This window comes from Cydia pomonella, chromosome 2 (genome assembly GCF_033807575.1).
Source record: "Cydia pomonella isolate Wapato2018A chromosome 2, ilCydPomo1, whole genome shotgun sequence".
Classification (NCBI taxonomy): domain Eukaryota; kingdom Metazoa; phylum Arthropoda; class Insecta; order Lepidoptera; family Tortricidae; genus Cydia; species Cydia pomonella.
Window position 1 is genome coordinate 25,650,743 of NC_084704.1, and position 22,800 is coordinate 25,673,542.

The 22,800-nt window shown below is 38.1% G+C and overlaps 2 protein-coding genes across 3 annotated transcripts in view; one reads left to right on the forward strand and one right to left on the reverse strand.

Annotated features, from left to right (window-relative positions):
* Positions 1 to 22,800, reverse strand: part of LOC133534730 (protein retinal degeneration B) — a 228,934-nt gene that overhangs the window by 47,342 nt on the left and 158,792 nt on the right. The gene's annotated exons all lie outside the window — the stretch shown is intronic.
* LOC133534732 (uncharacterized) lies at positions 6 to 15,493 on the forward strand. Of its 2 annotated transcripts, XM_061873976.1 has the most exons (19): positions 6 to 2,030; positions 2,124 to 2,436; positions 2,736 to 2,816; positions 3,030 to 3,292; positions 3,949 to 4,150; positions 4,432 to 4,605; positions 5,261 to 5,399; positions 7,023 to 7,175; positions 8,287 to 8,417; positions 9,165 to 9,313; positions 9,922 to 10,071; positions 10,304 to 10,434; positions 10,516 to 10,692; positions 10,864 to 11,014; positions 11,132 to 11,278; positions 11,479 to 11,585; positions 11,734 to 11,851; positions 12,590 to 12,781; positions 15,263 to 15,493. In XM_061873976.1, exons 1-19 carry the CDS (start codon positions 2,016 to 2,018, stop codon positions 15,431 to 15,433), a joined length of 2,964 nt encoding a protein of 987 aa, XP_061729960.1. In that variant the 5' UTR covers positions 6 to 2,015; the 3' UTR covers positions 15,434 to 15,493. The 2 variants fall into 2 exon arrangements, 1 of the variants encoding a protein (XP_061729960.1); XR_009802081.1 differs by lacking the exon at positions 15,263 to 15,493 and having other exon boundaries at positions 11,734 to 12,002; positions 12,590 to 12,680.

Genomic DNA, 22,800 nt, shown 5'->3' on the forward strand with positions numbered 1-22,800 from the left:
ATAATATAAAGACTTGTTATAAACCGTAAGTATCCCGCACAGGTAAGAACGACAATGAACTAGGTACGATGTAATCACTTTTTGGAATCTTTTATGCGAACACCCTATTTCCATAGAAACATCAAGGAAACTTAGAAACGGTAAAGTCCGATGTCCTTCAAGGTAAAAAATTCAAATTTTGAAAGTTGATAAGTATACAGGTACATATTTTACATCTTATGGCATTAAAATAAGGTGCGACATTAAGAAAACAATCATAATAGGTAATTTAAATGTGTAAAATATTATTATTATTTTTTCGCCCAAAATATCGATCGTACAAAGCTGTAATTTTTAGAAACCGTGTATTTAATTAGTTTGAAAAGAATATAATAGTACATTGTGCGACGAGGGGGGTAAGTGAAATTTTGGATACGAGGGTGGTAAATCCCGACAGCCGCAGGCTCCCTAACTTCCTAGGGAGTTATAGCTTTTTTTTACAATCCATAACTCCCGCGGGAACTAAATAGCTTTTTGTCCTTCAGTACACCTGCATGAAACAAGATCTTTTTCGAGCAAGTGTGATGAAAAAATATTAACGCTTTAGGTACAATACTTAATTAAATATAAATAAGCTTTCCCGAGGTCATTGACCTTTGCTTTGAAAAATTCTAACATGAATATTTTACAATATTTGCAACTGGGAATTGACTGAAAAGAAAGGTGGTCAAAACAGAGGCAAAATAAAAAAACACTGTGCGGCGGTAACGTTTACCATATGCTTTAAAGCTGTCAAAAAATATTGTAACTTTACTTATATTCCCACTCTTGATTTTTATATATGGCACTCAGGGAATTATTACAAAACATTTTATAAGCAGCCAGACCAATTGGAGGGGACCAACCATCCTCAGACCTACATAGTTTCCCTATGAGTATGAGTACAATTGTGATTATGAGATAGTTAGCCGAAAATACAAAAACTATATAGAAACTTGAATTTTGCACATCAGGCTACGTTTATAATGTATACGAGATATAAGAAGCGATATTGAAAAATTCTACCCCTAAGGGGACGAGAGTACGAGTAAAGTTACAATATTTTTATGACAGCTTTAAAGCGTCTGGTAAAAGTTACCACCTGCGGAAATGGTCTGGAAATGTTGATTATCAATTATCAACAATATTATCTCAATATTTTATTCAAAGGTGTATGTGAAGTCCCCAATCCGCATTGGGCTAGCGTGGGGACTATAGCCCGAGCCCTCTCGCGCATGAGAGGAGGCCTGTGCCCAGCAGTGGGACGTATATAGGCTGAATTATTATTTTATTATTATTTATTTTCTAAAACATACATTAAAATCAGCCATGATAATTTAAGAAAAGTTAGTATTATTTTTACCTACCTTTAGCACCTTGTACCGGACAAATGGCCGTCGGCCCAATATAGCAAGTATGCAGACATGAAAAGTACATACTAACACTACATTATCCCATACGTTTTATTCATGAGAAAATAAGTAATGTCTGGCGGTTTCGGGATCTTGGACCATATTGCCTTTCATATGTGTGTTGGTCAACAATCGCGGTTGTGCTGTACGGTGCGACCAACACGATGCCCGGGAAGATGGCGCCGCTTTTTGATATTTAACAGATTTAACACATATCAGCGAAATAATCCGGATCAAAGTCAAATGGCGTTCTAAAAGTTCTAATCATGTGTTCTAAAGATGGCAGTAAATGTACTGTGGCTACAAAATTTTCTTTGACAATCAACCGCTATTTCAAATTCTCTTTGCTATATACTTACTTTACTCTTTGGCATGGCATGGGGCATGAAATAGTTTAGGCCACGGTTTTGACATATTAATTTTACAACCAAATGTCATTTTGACAAGAATACTTACAGTTAGTATAATTAACAGTGCTGCAGAATCATCAACACCTTGATGGAGCCATAACACGAAAAATTGATTGAATTAACAGTGCTGATATAGGTTACAAAAAATAATTAGCTATTTAAAGAAATTAAAAAAATGAAACGGGGAAAAGTATGTACTAAATACATATGTGAAATATACTCCACTATTTGTATATCTAACAGTGAAATATATTTTACCATATAAACATGCCAACTGTTCCAGAGTTCACAAGTTACTCTCAAATCCAAATCACATTCTTCCGTTATTCAAATAAAAGAAGAAATTGTTCTGCCACCACTGGATGAACTAATCATTCGTATTAAAGACCTTCGACTTACCAGCCCGGACCGCGTACCTCACAGCGTCACAGTTACGTTTTTTGACCAGCTTCTGATCAGCGAAACGATTATGCCGATAGGAGCAAGAGATCCTGAAGTAGAGGATGAGGTCAATAGTCTAATTATTTGTGGTACCATGAGCTTTGACCCTTCAGACTACGCGAAAATGTGTCTATTTTCCGATAACCCATTAATTGGTACGTACAATGAGTTGTCACTGTTTGTCATACTGTGTAATGAGACATACGAACAGCGGAGAAGATCCTGTCTTGCTTATTTAGATCTAGTATAGTTTATTTCACATAACGTGAGTATGGTGACGCAGCATGTTATTTTAATACAAGTATGTATAACCATTGCTACGTTTTATATATTGTACCTATAGAAATTATTGGTGTCACATTACCCAAGCTGTGGAAACTGTTCATAAACTCTATTGATTTGTTTTATTGTAAGCATTTAGCTTATTCCCACCTGCTCCTGTTTATTATTCCAGTTCAAATTCAGGTCGCTGATGAATCGGAATACGTGTCATGTCCAAGTTGCTGCAACATAGATATCCTACCGCTGTTTCAAGGTACGTTCATCATAATTCATAATATTTCGCCAATATTTAGCAAACTCCTTGCTGTTTGATATTCGATATAATGGTGTTAAATCTCTCCCATCATCTTTTCAAGCTACATTTTAAGCCAGGCTTTTAAGCTTACTTCTCTTAAAACTCCTCTTGCTTTCTTTTCTATAAGTACTAGTTTAAAGGACCGATCATCGTTTTTAATTAAATTATCAGGTAAAACCTACATGTGTATTTCAAAACGCATGGAACCAATGATCGAGCCGACTGTTCTGCAACTAAAGAGCTGGGATAACTTACCCTTGATCAACATAGAGCTCGAAATGGTCCGGAACCCTGAAAACCAGCTCCACCACCAGATCCTAGACGCTGCTAACATTCTGAAAATGACAGTCGTCGCTGCGTATAATATTATTAATCCATATGATAAGTCTGTCGAGTATGTAGCTGCCTCTAAAATACGATTGAGTAATGAATACGTAAGTAACAAGTCACTGTCAATTCAATTCATGTTAGCGTATTATAAAATTATAATCAAAATTATAAAAATACACTAGACTACGAGTATATATCAATTCAATCAAACACCGGGAATTAGATCAAATAAAAGATTGTGGAAACAGGCTTCCAAGTAAAGTGAAAGCGGATGGTTATAGCAACTAATATATATACTAGTGGCTCTATAAGCTGTAGACCTCCCTCGATGTGTATGGCTCCACAATTTTGAATACTTTCCATAAACGATTTCGACAAATAAATCAATAAATACGAAAGCATTTTTGCCCAAGCCGAAACGGAGACCTTTTCGTCGCTCGGTCTATGTAAGGTATAAGTATTACTAACAACCCTTTATCTTATTGACCTAGCGACGAGAAGGTCTCCGTTTCAGCTTTAATAGTATCAAAAAGGCACTGGTGATGTATTCTTATCTTATAACGTTGTTAACGAATAGATGATTGGGCGTTTACGAAAACAAAACCCTTTTTTGTATTTTCGAAATTTACTTTATTTACCTACTTCTTTCTATTCTTCCGAACTCTTTCGGTAACCTCGCGTGACCGTAATGTGATAGACAATTAATTATTAGAAAAGTTAAGATTTTTTTCTACCCATGTAAGTATGCAATTTTTTTCAGTCTTCGGGTATCGAAACATTCAAGCAGAGCACTCAATATCCGAAAAGATTTTTTATTAACAGTTTTTACCCCAAATGGGGAAGCATTTCGTGGGAAGATTCTTTTAGGAAATATGATGAAAAAGTCTCTTTTACACTGGACGATGTGCAAAACAATGAAAACATTAATTTAAATTATTACTTGAATCAGAAGAACCAAAGTAGTAAGTATAAATTGATATCGCCCTCTCTTATTCTGAGACCCCATTTTGCGTTGACTCTTAATGTCATGTTATTAAAGGTTAGATTTGACAATTCTGCGCGCCATCATGGCGGACACGAACTATAAGGGAAAACGATTTGTTAGATAGTAAGGAATTGAGTATGCCTATAAGTAATTAAATTTTTTGATAATTGATAATTCATGTAAAATTTTGTAACCAGTAACAACATCTTAACTTGACCAAATAAGTAGATAAGCAGCGATATCTCAACTTCCTTCCAGATTCCGTGGTTTGGGCTTCATTCCACCGTAGCCTGGTGTCGGCAGGTGACGAGCGTCTTCTCAGTGACCACTTGCGCCGGTACCAGTGGCCGATGGAATTTCACATGACCAACGAGGAGGGCGGTTACAGCTTCATGGGCTTTCTGGATTTATCCAAACTCCTATACCCTGGAGGTATTTCACACACGGATTTTTAAATTAAACTCGATCATTTTAATGAGTATTTTAAGCTGATATACACGTGCCCACGAGAAACCCGAGATTTTAACGAAAGACATTCATGGGTCAATTAATCTTGTTCAAAATAATTTTTATGAAAAATAATTATTAAACTTTATTTCTAGATTTTTGTTATAATTTTCGATATTCAAATCAATTATTTTATGAAATAATATGTCACACGTTGACTGGAAAAAATACTTTTTGTTACATTCATTGTCCTCCCTGATCTGTGACTTACGGACAGGCAAAAATCACAAAGCCCCTACCCCTTAACCCTTATTTAACCATTTTGGTTAAGGAATTCAAAATGGTCTGTACTAACTTTATATCGAAAAATTATCTTAACTTTATATCAGATGGGCTAAGATGGTCGGTTCTTTATCATTTCATTTGTTACCATGCCTGTCACGTGCTAACAAGTATGAGTAAGTTCGAAAGTGAAGGGCATAGTGACGAGCGATAAAAATGGAACCATGCTGCCACTGCAGGACTTGATTGATGTATTTTATCTACAACTTCTACAACTTTCAAGAATACATATTTCATGACATTTGGGCATACTGTTAATGTAAGATATTATAATTTTGATTGTTTTTTTTATTGCAAGAGACAACCGTGCGGCTGGCGGTGCCTCTACTATGGTTAAACAGTTTTGTGATGTTAGAAAAATGCGGTTGCGAACCGCTTTTGAACTCCAACGAAAAGACACCACGTTCTACGGCGGCTTCCGCGGGTCAGACAATAAAGTAAGTTTTTTTTTATATAAATTAATTGAAAATGTGTTACACTTAAAAAAATCGGCAAGAGCATGTCGGGCCCCGCTCAGTGTAGGGTTTCGTAGTTACCATTCTGTCAAAATAGGCCAAAGGGGGATTATTAGTAAGTAGGTATCATGTACGTTACAAGCATAAGGGAGTAACTTTGCAGCGCTTTGTACGTCTTTTTACTAAAAAGAGAAACTGGACCGATCATAATCGCTATAGTTTTCATTATTATAAATCTTTTGTGTCACGATTTTTTTCATACTTTGTGTATCCATGGTTCAAAAGTTAGAGGGGGGGGACAATTCTTTTTGCGAAGCGATTATTTCCGGAAACAGTAACTTTATCCAAAAATGGTGTTTGGTATGGAGACCCTTATTCGTTTTTAAAGACCTACTGATATTGATACCGGAGCAAGCGAAAGAATCCAAAATTGAACCACGGGCGTAGCGAGTGGTTCGAGAAATGGAATCTGGAGCGTTGCTAGGGTTTCAAGGCACGAGGGTTAAATAAACTGCCTCCGAGGGAAACACAAAATTTTTCACCACACCAACGCGATGAAAATACTAACTATGAAATATCAAAAAATCGATTCAAATCAAATCGCAAAAACGAAATAAAAAAATATCATTCAAAATCATCATTTAAAAGTCAATCCTACCAGCTAACATAAGGAAACAACTCAAAATTTTCATCTGATTACTTTGCCCCCACATGTGGATAAAATGCAACTTTTTCATTACTTTTTCCTTAGGGCCTTTCCCAGTTGGTATGGTGAAAATATATTTTTTAATACCGTTGCTCAAAAAGTGCTACTTTACGTAGCTGTTGAGCGTGCGGAAAGTTAGATTTCGCGAACTAGTGTTTTTTACTTTTCCACTTGTTCCAATTCATGACTACTTATTGATGAGTGTTAATGTTAGTTTCCTTTAAAAGTCGTAATCACCATAAAAAACCTGTTTTTGTAAAAATGATAAATATAAGCATATCTCATATTTAATTACTTACCTCTTCATCACGTTTATTTTTTAATATTAAATATTGAAAAACCGTTCTTAATAAGTTGTCTGAATTGAACGGAATAGCTGCCGAAACGCCTGTCTAAGCAGAGGAGTTTTTTCTTACTGCAAGAATGTTTTAAGTTTCCAAAGGCAACATTCGATATTGTTTTCATACAATTTAAATATTACGATACACAAATAATCGTAAATAAAGACACATAGGTAATATTAGTATAATATTTTATATTTGCAATTGTTTCTGTCATATAAAACATGCATTAAAAAGTACTTGTTGGTTTTCTTATTTTTTCGCAATTATGTTAAAAAACGTCGTTCGATACACGTGCGGAAATGTCATTCTTCACTAGCATCGAAAAGTACCATTATTACCTATTCGACGCCGAGTTTAACACAAAAGTCTGTCACTCGGACGTCACTTCACCGAAGTGTCAAAACTCAAATTGCAATTGGTCTATGCTGCTCTATGGCCTGTGACGGATTAATCCGTTATTGGCGTCAAAAAGGTTAAACCAAGGGTTTTCCCAAATCACTTTTACAAGAACACCGCAAGTTCACCTGTTAGTTAAATGACATGTCTTTTTGGCAGGGAAACAGCGGCGACTTCTGGAAGTGCGATTACGGATGATACAATACCACAGCCTCCGCCGACGGGAGCCGATGACTGCCCCGCGTTTATAATCGTTGAAGTGACGTTGGCCAGGCCCTTGCTCAAGCCGACCATACCGCCGTTCATTCCTGAGTGAGCACAATATGTTTGCAGAATATCCCTGTTATTATGCTTGATAAAAAAAGTGTTGTTTGCTCCTATGCTACAAGCGCCCATTGACATATATCTAAAGAGGGGCCTTACGGGCAATAAGAATGGGCCCGTGAAGAGGTGTCACGCACGCGAATTCGAACCAACCGAGCAGTCTAACGCCACAACGCGATTGGTTGAAGGTCTCTCATCACGCGCGCAATTGGTCGCAACTAGTTGCGTTAGATTAGACCACGATTGATTCGAAGTCTTGACAGCACTGAACTAGCACCATTCTTAGTGCCCGTAAGGCCCATCTATGGAAGGTGGAGGTAAAGAATAGTATCTCCATAGGCAGAACTGTTGTAAAAGTGTCCAGCTGTCAACTATAAATAATAATTCCACATCTCTCCAGAGTAGCGCTAGAGTAGCTAAGAACCTAGGCGTTATTGACGGAGTGAAGTGCGCTGTCTTGGATTGTTTTTTTTTTTTCAAATATTCTAGGTATTGTAGCGCCACCTATTAAAGGTTTTTTGACGGACACTTTTTGGTACATGGAGATTGTATTCCTTACCTTATATATTGTCAATGCAAGCTCCTGTTTTGCTAAGATGACTGAATACTCGTATTTGAAGTAATAATGGCCGTTCATTGAGTATTTTACCATATGCTGAATCAAAAAATCTTGAGAGTTTTGAGCGGAGTTAAATAAATTCTATGAAATTAATATTCAGAGAGCTTACCGCGAAAAACAATAAATGTAATTTTGTTGTCTGCCTCTCTATCCAACCGCTCTTGCATATTCGAGAGATAAGATAAAGAAATTTCGAGTTCTCGTTTTTCGCGGTAAACTTCAGTAATTCTGTACAGATAATTTTGTTGTGGCGGTATTACTAAACAGTGATGACGTCAGTGATGTTGCAGGCCCTTTTAGCGTTCGAAATTTCATCTGTCACTTTTGAACCGCATTCTTGCGCAGAAAATTGTAATATTTTAAGTTATAATATACTGGTGGACTATTGTAGGTGTACCCACCACCTATTTAAGATGAAAGTAAAAATAAAAATACTGCAGGCTCCCTATTGGGAAACATAATACAAAACTCTCACTTAAGGTCAGAAATCGACAAGATGCTTGGTGAGAAGACGGACACCATGCCTACATGTACCGGACGCGGGCAGACCACGGAGTGGCGCGACACAGTAGCCAGCGGTGCTGATGTGCTGCGCAGACTACCTCACTTCGGTATGTTAGGAATAGAGATGGGCCGAATATTCGGTATTCGGCATATTTGGAGAGTTTTCCAATAATCGTATTTGGCCGAAGTATTCGGTTAAAGTGCATAATATTCTGCAAATATTTTTTATTGCGTTTGTCTTGTTGTTGCAACGCTGTATGTTTTTCCAGAACTTTTCAAGTATAGGTAAGTACTCATTTTCATCAGGTTACGCTTTCCCGTTCTCATTAAAACACATGATCAGACAAGTTGAATCCATAGGATGTTTTGAGTACGAGTCCTTTGCCTATTGACATGTTTGTTTCTGGAGAGTTTCCGAGGAAGCGACTCTTCTTTAGTTGTTTTCGAAGGGTTTATTAGATTCAGTCGAACTGGCCGCGTAGCCAACGTTACAATCGTTCACGCTCCGTAGCATATCGTAGCTACCTCTCTCTATCACTCTTACATATTAGTGCGACTGTGACAGTTGCGTTTCGTTCGCCACGGAGCGTGAATGATATGCACGTTGGCTACGCGGCCTGGTTCGGTAAGACCTGAACCGTAGATTCGGTTGAATATTTGTATTCGGAAAACTCCATATTCGGCCCATCTATAGTGAGGACGATCACACATGATGCCAGATGTCCCTTGTCTAAAAGTGTGTTTAAGGCATTTATTTGTTTCATAGTACCTACCTAATTGTCTGACAAACAACTAAGGTACTAAGATAGCCAATAGGTACTTACCTGGTATATAATGTTTTAATTTCTTTCTAGGAATAACAGAATTTTGCTCATTTAACCGCCAGCTTAGTAAAACACGCACGCGTATCGAATTGGCCACCTCATTTTGGCAGGACGCGGCCATCTACGTCAACAACAACTTCGTCGTGCAAGATTTTGTGTACTCTGACAACACTTTTGAAGTACGTATTCTGGAAGTTCGACCTGTGCTGAGACTGCTGAGCGCAGCGTTTCGGCTTTTATTAATTTAGTCGTCTGACTGTTTTGTAACAAGTTTGTAAACTTTAAATAAGTATCTGAATTAGACTAGTATAGGTCTACTATTTAACTGAGGCGGTTGGTAAGAAGTTACTATGGTCAGCTACGGACTGGTTGATGGTTTGGCTGCATGAAAGTAATACATTTGTATTATGTTAAGAAATTTTAAATATATTAAAACAGGTCACTCGCGTATTTTAAGTCGAAAACGCTCGACATGATTCACTTCGTACCAAGAAATGTCATCAAGAGCTTGCGTTGACGGACCGGCGCAGGCTGCGGGCCACAGCTCTCCGCACCCGATGACGATATTTAATATGTTAAGCTAGTAAAAAAAAGTATTACATAAACTAGTTTTAAGTTTTACTCCCAAAATTAAGCTAATTTCTACAATACAATCACCGCGCAACTTCTTTGCCAACCGCCTGAGATAAGTGGTAGACCTATAGGACTGTATGCCGCGGATCTGTTTCCATGCGGCCATTTAATGCAAATACCCTGTGATTTGTGTAATATTACAATGATTGCTCAGGAGATGGTAATGATGGCGCACTCGTGCCTAGTACGCGAGGCCTCCAAGACTCTGCTCGGCAGCGAACCGGAACAGGATCAAACTCTGCGGGCCGCGAGGCACGCCCGCCAGCTGCAAGACATCCCACATGCCACGGAGCTGTATTTACAAGTATGTATAACAGTACATCCACCGAGACTTAGAGCTTCGTCCTATAAATCCTTGGGGAAAATGTTTTCAAAGAGACAGGAGAGAATTCTATAATTAGGAATACCGCTGATTCAAATCCTTGGCTATCCCCCTAGGTGAACATAGGTTTCTTAAAGTGTTGACTCATCGCATTCGTCAACGTCAACCTTCATGGTTTTTGTAATCGTTATGACAATGTCTTCCTTAATAATAGTTGGTGACGGAGAATCAAAACAGTGCGAACAGCTGGCGGGAACTGGCCACTTGTCTAATGGATGAGGATTTTGACCTTGCAAGAGTGTGCATCAATGAAGCGCTACTACTGAACCCCAGGCACCCCCTTACGTAAGACATTATCAACATCTCTTTTTATCTATCTTCTCGGGTAGATTTTTAATAACATCAATACCTATACCATTTTTTCAGACTACTCTCGAAAGGTTCCATGTTGTACCAAGAAGATTCGGAATCAGCAGAGTTGTTTTTCACGGCAATTTTAGCATTATATCCGTTCTGGACCTCCGGTTGGGTCATAGCGCAGGCTTTCTATAACGAACGCCAGGAGTTCCTCGTGGCCGATAAAATCCAGAAGTGTATCAATGAGTAAGCGTTTAAATTTTAACCGTTTGTAATTTTTTAAATATATAAGTAACATACAATCCTGTACTGCATCATGAGCGTGCCTAAACAGGTACTTTAAAAATAAATGGGCTTATTAGTGCTTTGGTAATTTATTATCTGAATTCTTACTTTATCCTATTTCTTCAATTGAAGGACTCTAGCTGAAAATCTGGCAGAGGACTTAGCATCTGAGCGAGGCTGGGAGAAGGAACTTGGTGACTGGTGGTATCCCACACCTCTTCTGCCTCCCACGAATCAATTTCTAGAAGCCGCTGATCTTTTACTGAGGTTACGAGCAATGCCGGTATGTATATGAGTCCATTTCATTTGGAAATATGTACAGACTGAATCTTTCTTAGAGGGACAAGGACAATCCAGGAAAAGTTTTAGATTATTTTTTCTTTGTATTTGTCTCCAACAGCTGGCTGAAGTATGCTTGGCACGAGCGCTAGCAAGTCAGGGCGTGACACCGGCGTATTCGCACCTCGTGGCGCTGGCCTGCCGACTGCGCGGTGACATCGACAACGCGCTTTGTCTTCTCAAAGAAGGATTTGGTTCCTTTGGAGAGGTTAATCTTTAATTCACTCTGTTCTAAATACTGGAGCCACAGGTAGGTAGTTTAAATTATTTGTCCAACCGTTTTACTTAGTTGTATCTTTGTAAAGTACGCCTCGTAAACCACAAAACCTAAGTCAATTCCTTCCAGAAAAATTGAGTGGATGAACATTACACCGACCAGAACAGTAACTTTTTATTTTTATGTTACAGATTAACTATTTGTACAGTTTACAAGCGGAATGCTTGAAGAAAAAGAAAAATCTCAACGCAGCTTTAACATCTTTCGAGAAAGCTGGAAACTGTGTAAACTCATACAGGTAGGTAAACAAATTTACTAAAAACTATGCTCCTAAAATTTGAGTTACAATTTTGATGATATTGCATATCTGTGGGTTTTTTGTGTCTGTAATCTCTCTCTAATAATTACCCGTGCAATAAGTATCTATAACTACTACTTTTGGATAGTATACTGAGCGCACTACCGGGCCGGGAGCCGCAGCGAGCACGCAGCGTGCTCGTCGACCTGCTGCGCCGGCAACCAAGCGCCTACGCCTGGATGGCCCTCGCCGACGACTGGCTTATGGTATAATTAAGAACCAACATTACGTATCTGTCTGTCTGCGGTTTCTTGATTGTGCGGCCGGGCCACTAGTTGACGTAGTGTGTTCGGCGACCTGCTGCGCCGGCAACCCAGCGCCTACGCCTGGATGGCCCTCGCCGACGACTGGCTTATGGTATAATTAAGAACCAACATTACGTATCTGTCTGTCTGCGGTTACTTGATTGTGCGGCCGGGCCACGAGTTGACGTAGTGTGTTCGGCGACCTGCTGCGCCGGCCACCCAGCGCCTGCGCCTGAATGACCCTCGCCGACGACTTGCTCATGGCATGAACCCAAACAGAAACAGCAGCTTATCTACTGAATACGCTGCCAGGCCACGAGCCGCATGGTGTCTGCCGCATGGTGGCCCCGTGCCGACGACTGATGGCTCATGGTATGAGGAAATAATTTTGAACTTGTCGGCAGTATATTTACTGAGTGGACTGCCCGGCCCCAGGTATTTGTGGTTCCACTGCGCCGGCAACCCAGCGCATATTCTACGCCTTGATAACTAGACGTAGAGGTTTGTATGTAGACTGTAAGGTGTCTCAATTAGTATTTGGTACTGTACTGGTATACGATCATTCAATCCGGTGTTTATCCGATCTGAGGAACGAGTTATAACTCGTTCTGAAATACAGTTTATACAGTTAGCTGCAGATGTTACTTAAATTTTCTATTCCAACTTTATGTCACAGCACGTCGATACGATATGTTACAGCGCCAGGTCGCAGCTGGGAAACTCGGCGGCGCCGGCGACGCGGACGCTGAGGTAGCGATGTCGGCGTGCGCGGTGGCCTGCGCCGAGCAGGCGCTGCGTTGGGACCGCCGCTGTGCACGCGCCTGGGCGCTGCTCGCTCAGCTTGCCAAACCCAAGGCTCGTCGAGCCCACTGCAAGGCTATGGCTACATCTGTGAGTGCCAATGATAACTGTACCTAACGATGTTATACACCGACGACGCGGGGACGTGGTTTCTAGCGCAGATTCCCAGGTCTAAAGCCAGCTGCAGTGCCATGGACACTTCTGCGATTGCGAGTAAAGTAGCCCGCTTTTAGGTAGCAACTCTCCTACGATTTGTGCTAACTTAGATAAGTTTCAGTCGCTCTCTGCATGACTGTCTGTAACGCCGCACTACCCGCTAATGCATGGGATATATAGTTAGTTATCTGACTGTGACCACCATGTATTAGAAAAAAGCAAAGAGCTACAGAAACAAGCAAACATAGAGAATGAGAAGGGAAACAAATTACTAATCAAGTATGACAAACTGATAATACCAGATAAGAAAACAGAAGAAAGCCCAACAGATAACAGAAAAAGGAAACTTTCCATCTCACCACCAAACAACATAAACAGCGGAGTTAAAAGTCCACACAATATTCAAGTAACAAAAAAGAACAAGACTCATGCATCGCGCAATACATCTCTTAGTGCATCGAATACATCAGAAGGACTGGTCAAACCAGGTATACTTCAATTTCTGGTAAATAAACAAACAAATCATGCAAATCAAGAGGAAGACAGAAGCACTCAATCCTCATAGCAACTAGCAGCACCCCTCTCACAACATCAAGAAAATACAAAAGGCAAAAATTCAGAAAAATATCCTCCAAGCCGGCTGGTCACCGAGGAGGATTATGACCACCACCCTCCAAAGAATCAAAACAAAGATAAAACAAACAACCCACCAAGAAAATTGTACATAATGACTTATAATGTAAGATCGCTTTCCACATATGAGCGACTCATCGAGCTGACAATGGCGCTTGAAGGTAGGTATAAAATATGATGTAATAGGGTTAGCTGAAACTAGGCTCACAGGTAACCAAATACAAGAATTTGACAATTTCATATTGTGTCACACCGGCCAAACTATTGGAATGTATGGAGTTGGGTTTTTGATAGATAAGTCCCATAGAAATAAAATAGAAAGCTACATAGGCCTCACAGAGAGAGTAGCAATATTAAATTTGAAATTTGAAAAAACATCCCTATCTATCATACAGGTCTATGCACCAACAGAAAATGCAAGCGAAGAAAAATTAAATAACTTTTATCAGACAGTACAGGAAGCAATATAAATGTCACATAAAGAGTACATATTGATGGAAGATTTCAATGCAAAAATAGGACAACCCAAGCAGGAAGAATATCTTGTCATGAAACCAAATTAATATGGGCAAAGGAATGCCAGAGGACAGAAATTGATAGATTTTGCAATTGAAAACAAGCTAGTAATCCTAAACATCTTTTTCAAGAAAAAAAAATGGACTTGGAGATCACCAGACTGGAATTATAAGAATGAGATTGACTTCATACAAACAAACCAATCACATAAAGTTTAAAATATAGAAATATTGAACATAACTTATCCTTCGGACCACAGACCGGTAAGAGCAACCATCACACTCACGCCCAAAAAAAGAAGCCGGATCAAATTTAATAACTATAAAAATATAACATTAGAGAAAAAAAATAAAAATCTAAATTCCAGCAAAACTTAGACTCTTACGTATCCGCAGGCCTTTTCGATTTGAATATAAATACCTCAGTACAAGAATACTATGACAACCTTACCAAAACTATTACAAAGAGTCTTCAAAGTGCCCGGAATGCAGAACACTAAAAAAACGCTATCTGAGAACACGGTTAGACTAATACAGAGAAGACAGGAGCTACATAAGATTTCATTAGCCACATGTCAGCGAGCAATAGAGCGAAGCATGCTAAGTATAAATAAAATGCAGAAAATGAGACATACGAAGATTAGAGATATTACCAAAGCAAAAGACGCATTAGAACAAGCACTAGCATTAAAATGGAAATGGGCAGGCCACATATCACTTATCCGAGACCTGAGATAGACAAAAATTATGACAACATGGAAAGGTCCAGTAGGGAAAAGGAAACAGGCGCGACCTTACGCAAGATGGGAAGACGAGATCAGAAAAACAGCAGGACAAAACTGGATACCTAACCTAACTGGATGGCTAACTCTGGAGGAGGCCTTTACCTACAGAGGGGTTCTTGCATAATGCAAAGTGGAAAACTTAAAATAAGATATACAATCTTAAATAATGCATCTTCATTTTATTCTAATAATAATAAGTGTAAAAAACCTAGATTTTTTTTATACATAGATATATATAAATAGAGTAAGTATTAAACTTCAATACTTTTTGTAGATTTTAAATTTCAATACTTTTTGTTAATTTAATTTTTTATTTCTATTTTTATTTATTATCTGACTGGTGACATCTGTTAAATTATACGAGTATGAAGGTGCGTTGTCGAAGTGCGTACTTTAGACGAATGTCTATTACGTGAGTTATACGGCAAATTGCGATTACTTTAAAATTAACAAACATAAAACAATGTTGTTTCTTACTACAGTTTGGGTACAAATGGACTGACGAGAACTGTGAGTTGTCTAGAGCCCAGCAGTCCCTGTGCCACCTGCTCGGCTCGGCTCTCCAGGAGTGTCGCTGCAACCTCTGCGAGACCACCGACAAACCTGACTGCGCTCATTTAGAATGTGAATGTGTTAAATCTGTACTTCTTTAACACTGTTTATTTAGACTTAATGTGTTTGAACATTTATAATAAAGTATTCAGCGCAATGAAGCATGCGATTTTGTTACATCTTGTTTCCCGAGTGGAGCTGTGAAATAAATTTCACCCCTTGAAATAAATTTTGACAGGCAAAGACGCCCACAGACAGGCACGGCTACAGTTAAATATGGTAATAAATAATAGACCGCGAGCCAGGAACAATTTCCATGACCAATCGCCTCCCGGCTGAAACCTCGTGTAGTGGTTAACGGCTAGGTATGATGAACCATCGTGGACGTCAGCTGCCGCTCCGTTGATGGGTTGAGGAATGGCAGCCACAGAAACACGTAAAACAAAAAAAAAATCATCGCCTCCCGTTTGATACTTTGTCAAATGATAGTTCAGATGCTGTTGTTACTTAAAAAAATCGTCAGCCGGTTATATCGCGGTAGTAAGAATATCAGCTGGTCGCATGAACATGTAAAAAATAAACGCTATACCTTTTATGATAGCAATTACAAATCATGAAACTTAACGCCGTAAACGCCTGAAAAGCCATCAACGGACTACGTAATTTTTACATTACCCATACTTTGCCGCACATAAAGTGGTAAAGCGCATATTTTTTACATGTTCATTTTACAACTGACAGTCATTCCGCCGCGATAGAACCGGCACGGAGAATTTAACCCATTACTAAAAAATAATACAATAGGAGAAATAGAATATACTATTAATAAAGACATGAGACGTTGGCCTCACGGCGCGGCGGCTCCTCGTCGACTTAAAATTAAATAAAATCGATAAGTGTAACACATATAACACAAATACTAACATCTTTCAACTTATCACTTGTGACATGACACCTTCGGCTTACACAGATCTTTTTAGACATAAGTTAGCTGACACAATCCTGCGGGAACTAAAAGATGTACACACTAATAGATAATAAACGATTTCTCATTCTCATTCTCATTCATAGAACCGGCAGACGGTTTTTTTAGTTTAAAACAGCATCTAAACTATCATCTGACAAAGTATCAGCCGGGAGGCGATGACTGACGAAATATGCTCCTGGCCCGCGGTCTATAATATCGAGGATATCGACACATGTTTATGGCGTGTTATATCCCTATAGGTAATAAAATTTCACAGATATACAAACATGTTTGATGTCATAATTCACAACATTCAGTGTTAGTATTTTATAATTTTGGAACACCTTGATAGCCGGCACGGCACTCGGCAGGAACGAGGTTTGTTTTTATTTATATTTTCCAACTAATAAGTTGTGGTATTGTTTAAAGCAGTAAACATTGTCATAGACCTGGGATGACCGCATACCTATTGTCAGCTGGCATATTTAAAGAGACTGTGGAACGCAGGTTCATCATTCGATAAACGCTTTGCTTGTCTACACTGCTAATAAATTATATAGAACCTCTGTGACGGCTTCAACACAGTAACCAAATCCATAGAAACAAGATAATAGTTGTGAAAGGAAAATGATAGAGTAAGTTTAAGATTATAGTTGCAGCCATCGTAAGCATCTTCAATATTGCCTCCCGTTATTAGGAATTAGATGGAGACATCTGTTTTTTTAAGAATTGCGGTTTTTTATTACTTACACTTACCTACCGGCAATGCTGAGCAAGTTTACGATATGTAACGTGAAACCAGCAAAATACGTATTTTTAAACAATACTTAGCTAACCTACTCGCGTAAAGGTTTAACTTTAACGTTTACATTACTATTAATGTATGGGTATAATTTTAAGTTCCTACGGTTGTACGAGTAAATACTTAATAGTAATACACATTTCTAACATTTCAGAATAATAAAATTTTAGAATAATATTGTTTTTAAGCTCTGTAACCTCCTAAGGCCCACCATAAAAATGCAATTTTTAGGGTTTTCTTACCTAGAAATAGAAACCCTTATAGTTTCGCCATGTCCGTCTGTCCGTCAGTCTGCGGCTTTGCTCCATGATCGTTAGTACTAGAAAGCTGATACATAAAACGTACTCCCATGTAAAATGTCTTTTTTTTTTTGCTTTGACCCAATAGTGTGGAGTATAGTTGGATAGGTCTTTCAAAAGGAATAAAGGTCTTAAAAACTTTTTTTTTATAAAGTTTATACCCCCAAAAAAAAAGTTTTTAAGACCTTTATTCCTTTTGAAAGACCTATCCAACTATACTCCACACTATTGGGTCAAAGCAAAAAAAAAAAAAGACATTTTACATGGGAGTACGTTTTATGTATCAGCTTTCTAGTACTAACGATCATGGAGCAAAGCCGCAGACTGACGGACAGACGGACATGGCGAAACTATAAGGGTTTCTATTTCTAGGTAAGAAAACCCTAAAAATTGCATTTTTATGGTGGGCCTTAGGAGGTTACAGAGCTTAAAAACAATATTATTCTAAAATGTTATTATTCTGAAATGTTAGAAATGTGTATTACTATTAAGTATTTACTCGTACAACCGTAGGAACTTAAAATTATACCCATACATTAATAGTAATGTAAACGTTAAAGTTAAACCTTTACGCGAGTAGGTTAGCTAAGTATTGTTTAAAAATACGTATTTTGCTGGTTTCACGTTACATATCGTAAACTTGCTCAGCATTGCCGGTAGGTAAGTGTAAGTAATAAAAAATACCCCCCTCTAACTTTGGAACCATGGGTCCAAAAAATATGAAAAAAATCGTGAAACCAAAACTTAGTAATTACTTTCTATGAAAACTATAGCTAATGTGATCGGTCCGACCGGTTTTGACTTATTGCAAAAAATCTTTTCTTCGCAGTAAAAAAAAAAACGTACAAAGCGCTGCGAAGGTACTCCCTTATGCTTGTAATGTACATGATACTTACTAATTCTTCATTCATTCTTAATTAGTTGATTTTCTAATTATAATTCTTATTAATTGAGTGTGTCTTGTTAGTGTTTACGAATAAAAATTATTCTATTCTATCCTATTCTAATTAATTTAGCCTGTTCTGACAGAATGGTAACTATATATGAAACCCTACACTGGGCATGGCCCGACATGCTCTTGGCCGATTTTTTTATATTTGAAATAATTCGTATGGTTGAATTTCTTTGGTTTTGAAATCAAACGGAACAAAATAAATGCAACTATAAAAATAGTTTAAATTATGTTGAAGTAATTAGTAGGTACTACGGGGAGGGTAGGACCGTGGGTCTTACGAGGATAGCAGATGTAAGTATACACAGTATATATTGTATATTTAAATATGTCGTGCAGTAAACCAGTATTTACTAATTATGAAGATTTACTGCACGACATATTTAATTATTGTAAATAATTCCGACGAAACAAGAATACGACGAATTAGGAATACGACGAACCAGGAACAAACCAGTATACATAGGGTATAGGGTCGGCAACGCGCATGTAATACCTCTGGTGTTGCAGGCGTCCATAGGCTACGGTGACTGATTACCATCAGGTGGGCCGTATGCTTGTTTGCCACCGTCGTGGTATAAAATTAAAAAAACATAATATTTTCCTTGTTGTAGCTACGTAATCGCCGCTGGTCTGGTGCGCTGGTTGATGCGCTTGCAACTGCTTCTTGAAAAATATATACAGGACGTTCCGCCCGCGGAAAATATCGTTTTGGCGCCTCCGCCCTATTGATATACGAATCACCTCCATGTTTTACGATAGAACTTTATATATATAAATGATTTCTACCTCACTACTTTAGGTAGTCTATAAGTTATAGTAGTTCTTTGTGCGAGCGATGTGAAAATTGGTATCATGTTATGGTTGTTTCATAGAGGTTTTTTGTTTTAATAGAAAGTTAACTTATTTTTTTATTAGTTTTATAATAATATGCTGACTTGCTGAGTCTCCTATTGTAATTGACAGTAGGTATTTCTTTGCAGTATTCATCATATATGTGTATAAAATGACTAGTAAAATATGCAATCAACAACCGAACCCATAGGTATATTGTTTACTCTAGGTATATAAGTTCATACAAAAAAATCACAAAGGTAATATTAATATATTATTGGCCAGGGTGCGTAACCAACGTGCCAATCGTTAACGGCCCGTAGTGAACGAAACACAACTGTCACTGTCGCACTAATCTGGCAGAGTGATAGAGAGAGATGACTACGCTACCCTACGGAGCATTAACGATTGGGGTTAGGGGTTTAGGGGTGTAATAAAGTTGATATGTAGGTTCAGTCAAGTGTAAAACTATAGGTGCATACATATAACTCAAAAATATGTGGGCCGTAGCTCTGATATCGGAGAATTAGGAACAATGGGACATATTTTTGAGTAAGTTGTATGGACCAATATTTTGAAGTATGGCATTAAAAGCGTTATTCTAAGGGTAATTATGTTTAAGTCGTAATGATAAACAAAATAAATTAATATGAGAAAGAAACATGATTTTTTATTAACCCTGACTCTTACCAATAAATTCTTCAGGACTTAAATATCTACCTACGAAAAATATTTAGATTTATATAGGTATATCCTCGTTAGACTTTAGTGCCCGGCATTGGAACATCAGACATCATCATCATCGAGGCAACGGCACATGTACGAGTATATGTCGGTGAGTTCAGTTGCAGCGTAATAGTTCATACTTCATAGTTTTAGACGCCTGTATAAAAGCGGTTAGCAATGTTAACTATGCATTGTTAGCATATACTTTACTCTTTTAGTTAGCTGTAACCAAAGAGAATTTGAAATAGAGGTGGATTGTCAAAGTAAACTTTGTACCCACAGTAAATTTACTGCTATCTTTTGACACGTGATTACGTGACGTTAACTTTTAGAACCCCATTTGTCCGTATTCATTCACTGATACACACACTTAGCAGCAATACTGTCCCAATAGTAGCATATTAGTCGAATGTAGAGAAGTTGATGTCGATCAAGGGGAGGGGCACATGATTAATACATAACAGTACATACACTCCTTGAAATTTTCTACAAATCCGCCTAACATATGATGTATTAGCATTTACGTTATTTTTGTAATTCGAATCGAAAAGTAGAAAACACATTTTTATTTTTTCCAATATTTTTAATTCCTCCTATGAAAACTCCAAATAGGGAACCATATAGGTATATATAGTACATGGAAATCGTACCAAACAAAAAGTTTAGTCTTACATCAAATGAGGTAGGTAGTTCTGATTTTTTTATGAGTTGGTAGTGATGAAATGGGTAATGTCAAATCCAAGTTTTCTACGGAAAGCCCTTCGGTACCCCTAGTGTAACTTTGATCGACATCATAACGTGACGAACGCGTTTGCGTTAAGTCTCATTTTGTATAGGATTTTGAGGTTCCAAAACGTCCCGCTTGGCGCGCTCTTTCGAAATCCAATACAAAATGAGACTAAACGCAAACGCGTACGTCACGTTTGGAAATCGAATTTATTTACACTAGGGGTACAGTACCCCTAGTGTAAGTATTTTCGACAGCGAAACGTGACGTACGCGTTTGCGTTAAGTGTCATTTTGTATGAGATTTTTGACTTTCCAAAACGTCCCGCTTGGCGCGCTGTTCAAAATCCCATACAAAATGAGACTTAACCTAAACGCGAAAGTTACGTTACGCTATCGAATGGAAGTTACACTAGAGGTACTGTACCCCTAGTGTAACTAAATTCGATTTTGAAACGTGACGTACGCGTTTGCGTTTAGTCTCATTTTGTATTGGATTTAGAAAGAGCGCGCCAAGCGGGACGTTTTGGAAACTCAAAATCCTATACAAAATGAGACTTAACGCAAACGCGTTCGTCACGTTTCAAAATCGAATTTAGTTACACTAGGGGTACAGATCACAGTTAAATACTTGAAAATTCGCAAGATTTTTTTTTTACGTTTTTGTAAATTGTTACGGCAAAAAACATTAGAGACTTATAAGTAGACTAAATTTGCAATTAAATGAGAATAATTTGGTTTAGGTCGGCCAAATATTTTCTATGATACGGCTATTCACAGATTTGCACAATTTCAAACAAAGAGGAAGGAGGAGTTGGGAGGTGTCTGATGAACTTTTTAGGGTTCAGTAGCCAAATGGCAAAAAACGGAACCCTTATAGATTCGTCATGTCCGTCTGTCTGTCCGTTTATGTCACAGGCACTTTTTTCCGAAACTATAAGAACTATACTGTTCAAACTTGGTAAGTAGATGTATTCTATGAACCGCATTAAGATTTACACACAAAAATAGAAAAAAAAAACAATAAATTTTGGAGGTTCCCCATACTTAGAACTGACCTCAAAAAATCTTTTTTCATCAAACCCATACGTATGGGTTATCTATGGATAGGTCTTCAAAAATGATATTGAGGTTTCTAATATCATTTTTTTCTAAACTGAATAGTTTGCGCGAGATACACTTCCAAAGTGGTAAAATGGGCACCCTGTATTAGTATTTTATGCAACAGTTGTATAAGAAGGGTCAAAAAAGGCGAGTGGCGTGAGTTACAATGTGAGCCGGAGCCGAAGGCGTAGGCGAACATTGTAAAGGAATACGCCACGAGAATTTTTTGACCTACTTATACAACGTTGCATACAATATTTTTCCTACGAGTCAACAAAAATAAATCTTAATTTAGGTAAACAAATTACAGCAAAAGTATATAGCCAAGACGCGCGAGCATACCTTGTTACGCGCCCGGCCCGCCCCGGGCCGCGGCCGGCCGGTCGGCGACACCTCGTAACTCATGAGGCCCTGGTACTTGCTACTTGCTAAATTAATTTTTTGGACAGTTTTTTCTCAATTTTGGCCACCGTAGCCTACGGAGACTAACAAGCAACGTTAAGCGGTCTTCGTAGTCTATGGGTGTTGCTATATTACGGGTGTCACATGCGTGTTTCTGACTTATGAAGTAATTATTTTTACTATGCAACCAAATGAATATTTTGTAAGTTGGCAGCAATGCACTTAGTTTAAAACTGTATTCGTTTTGGTTTTGTTAGGTTGGTAGCCATTAATCGCAGTAACATTATAGCTTATAAAAGCACAAGAGCTTTTATGAGGAATAGACAATATAGACTTTTCTTGAAATCTTTTATGTATATTCTTATATTCGTGTTAATGAATGCATAAATGACAGATAACAGTAGAGGAGTAGGAAAAATAAATAAATAAATAAATAATATTATAGGACATTATTACACACATTGACTGAGTCTCACAGGAAGTTCAATAAGGCTTGTGTTATGGGTACTTAGACAACGATAAATATAATGTTATTATAAATACATAAATAGTATAAATACATAGAAAACACCCATAATTCAGGAACAAATATTCGTGCTCATCACACAAATAAATGCCCTTACCAGGATTTGAACCCGGGACCATCGGCTTTATAG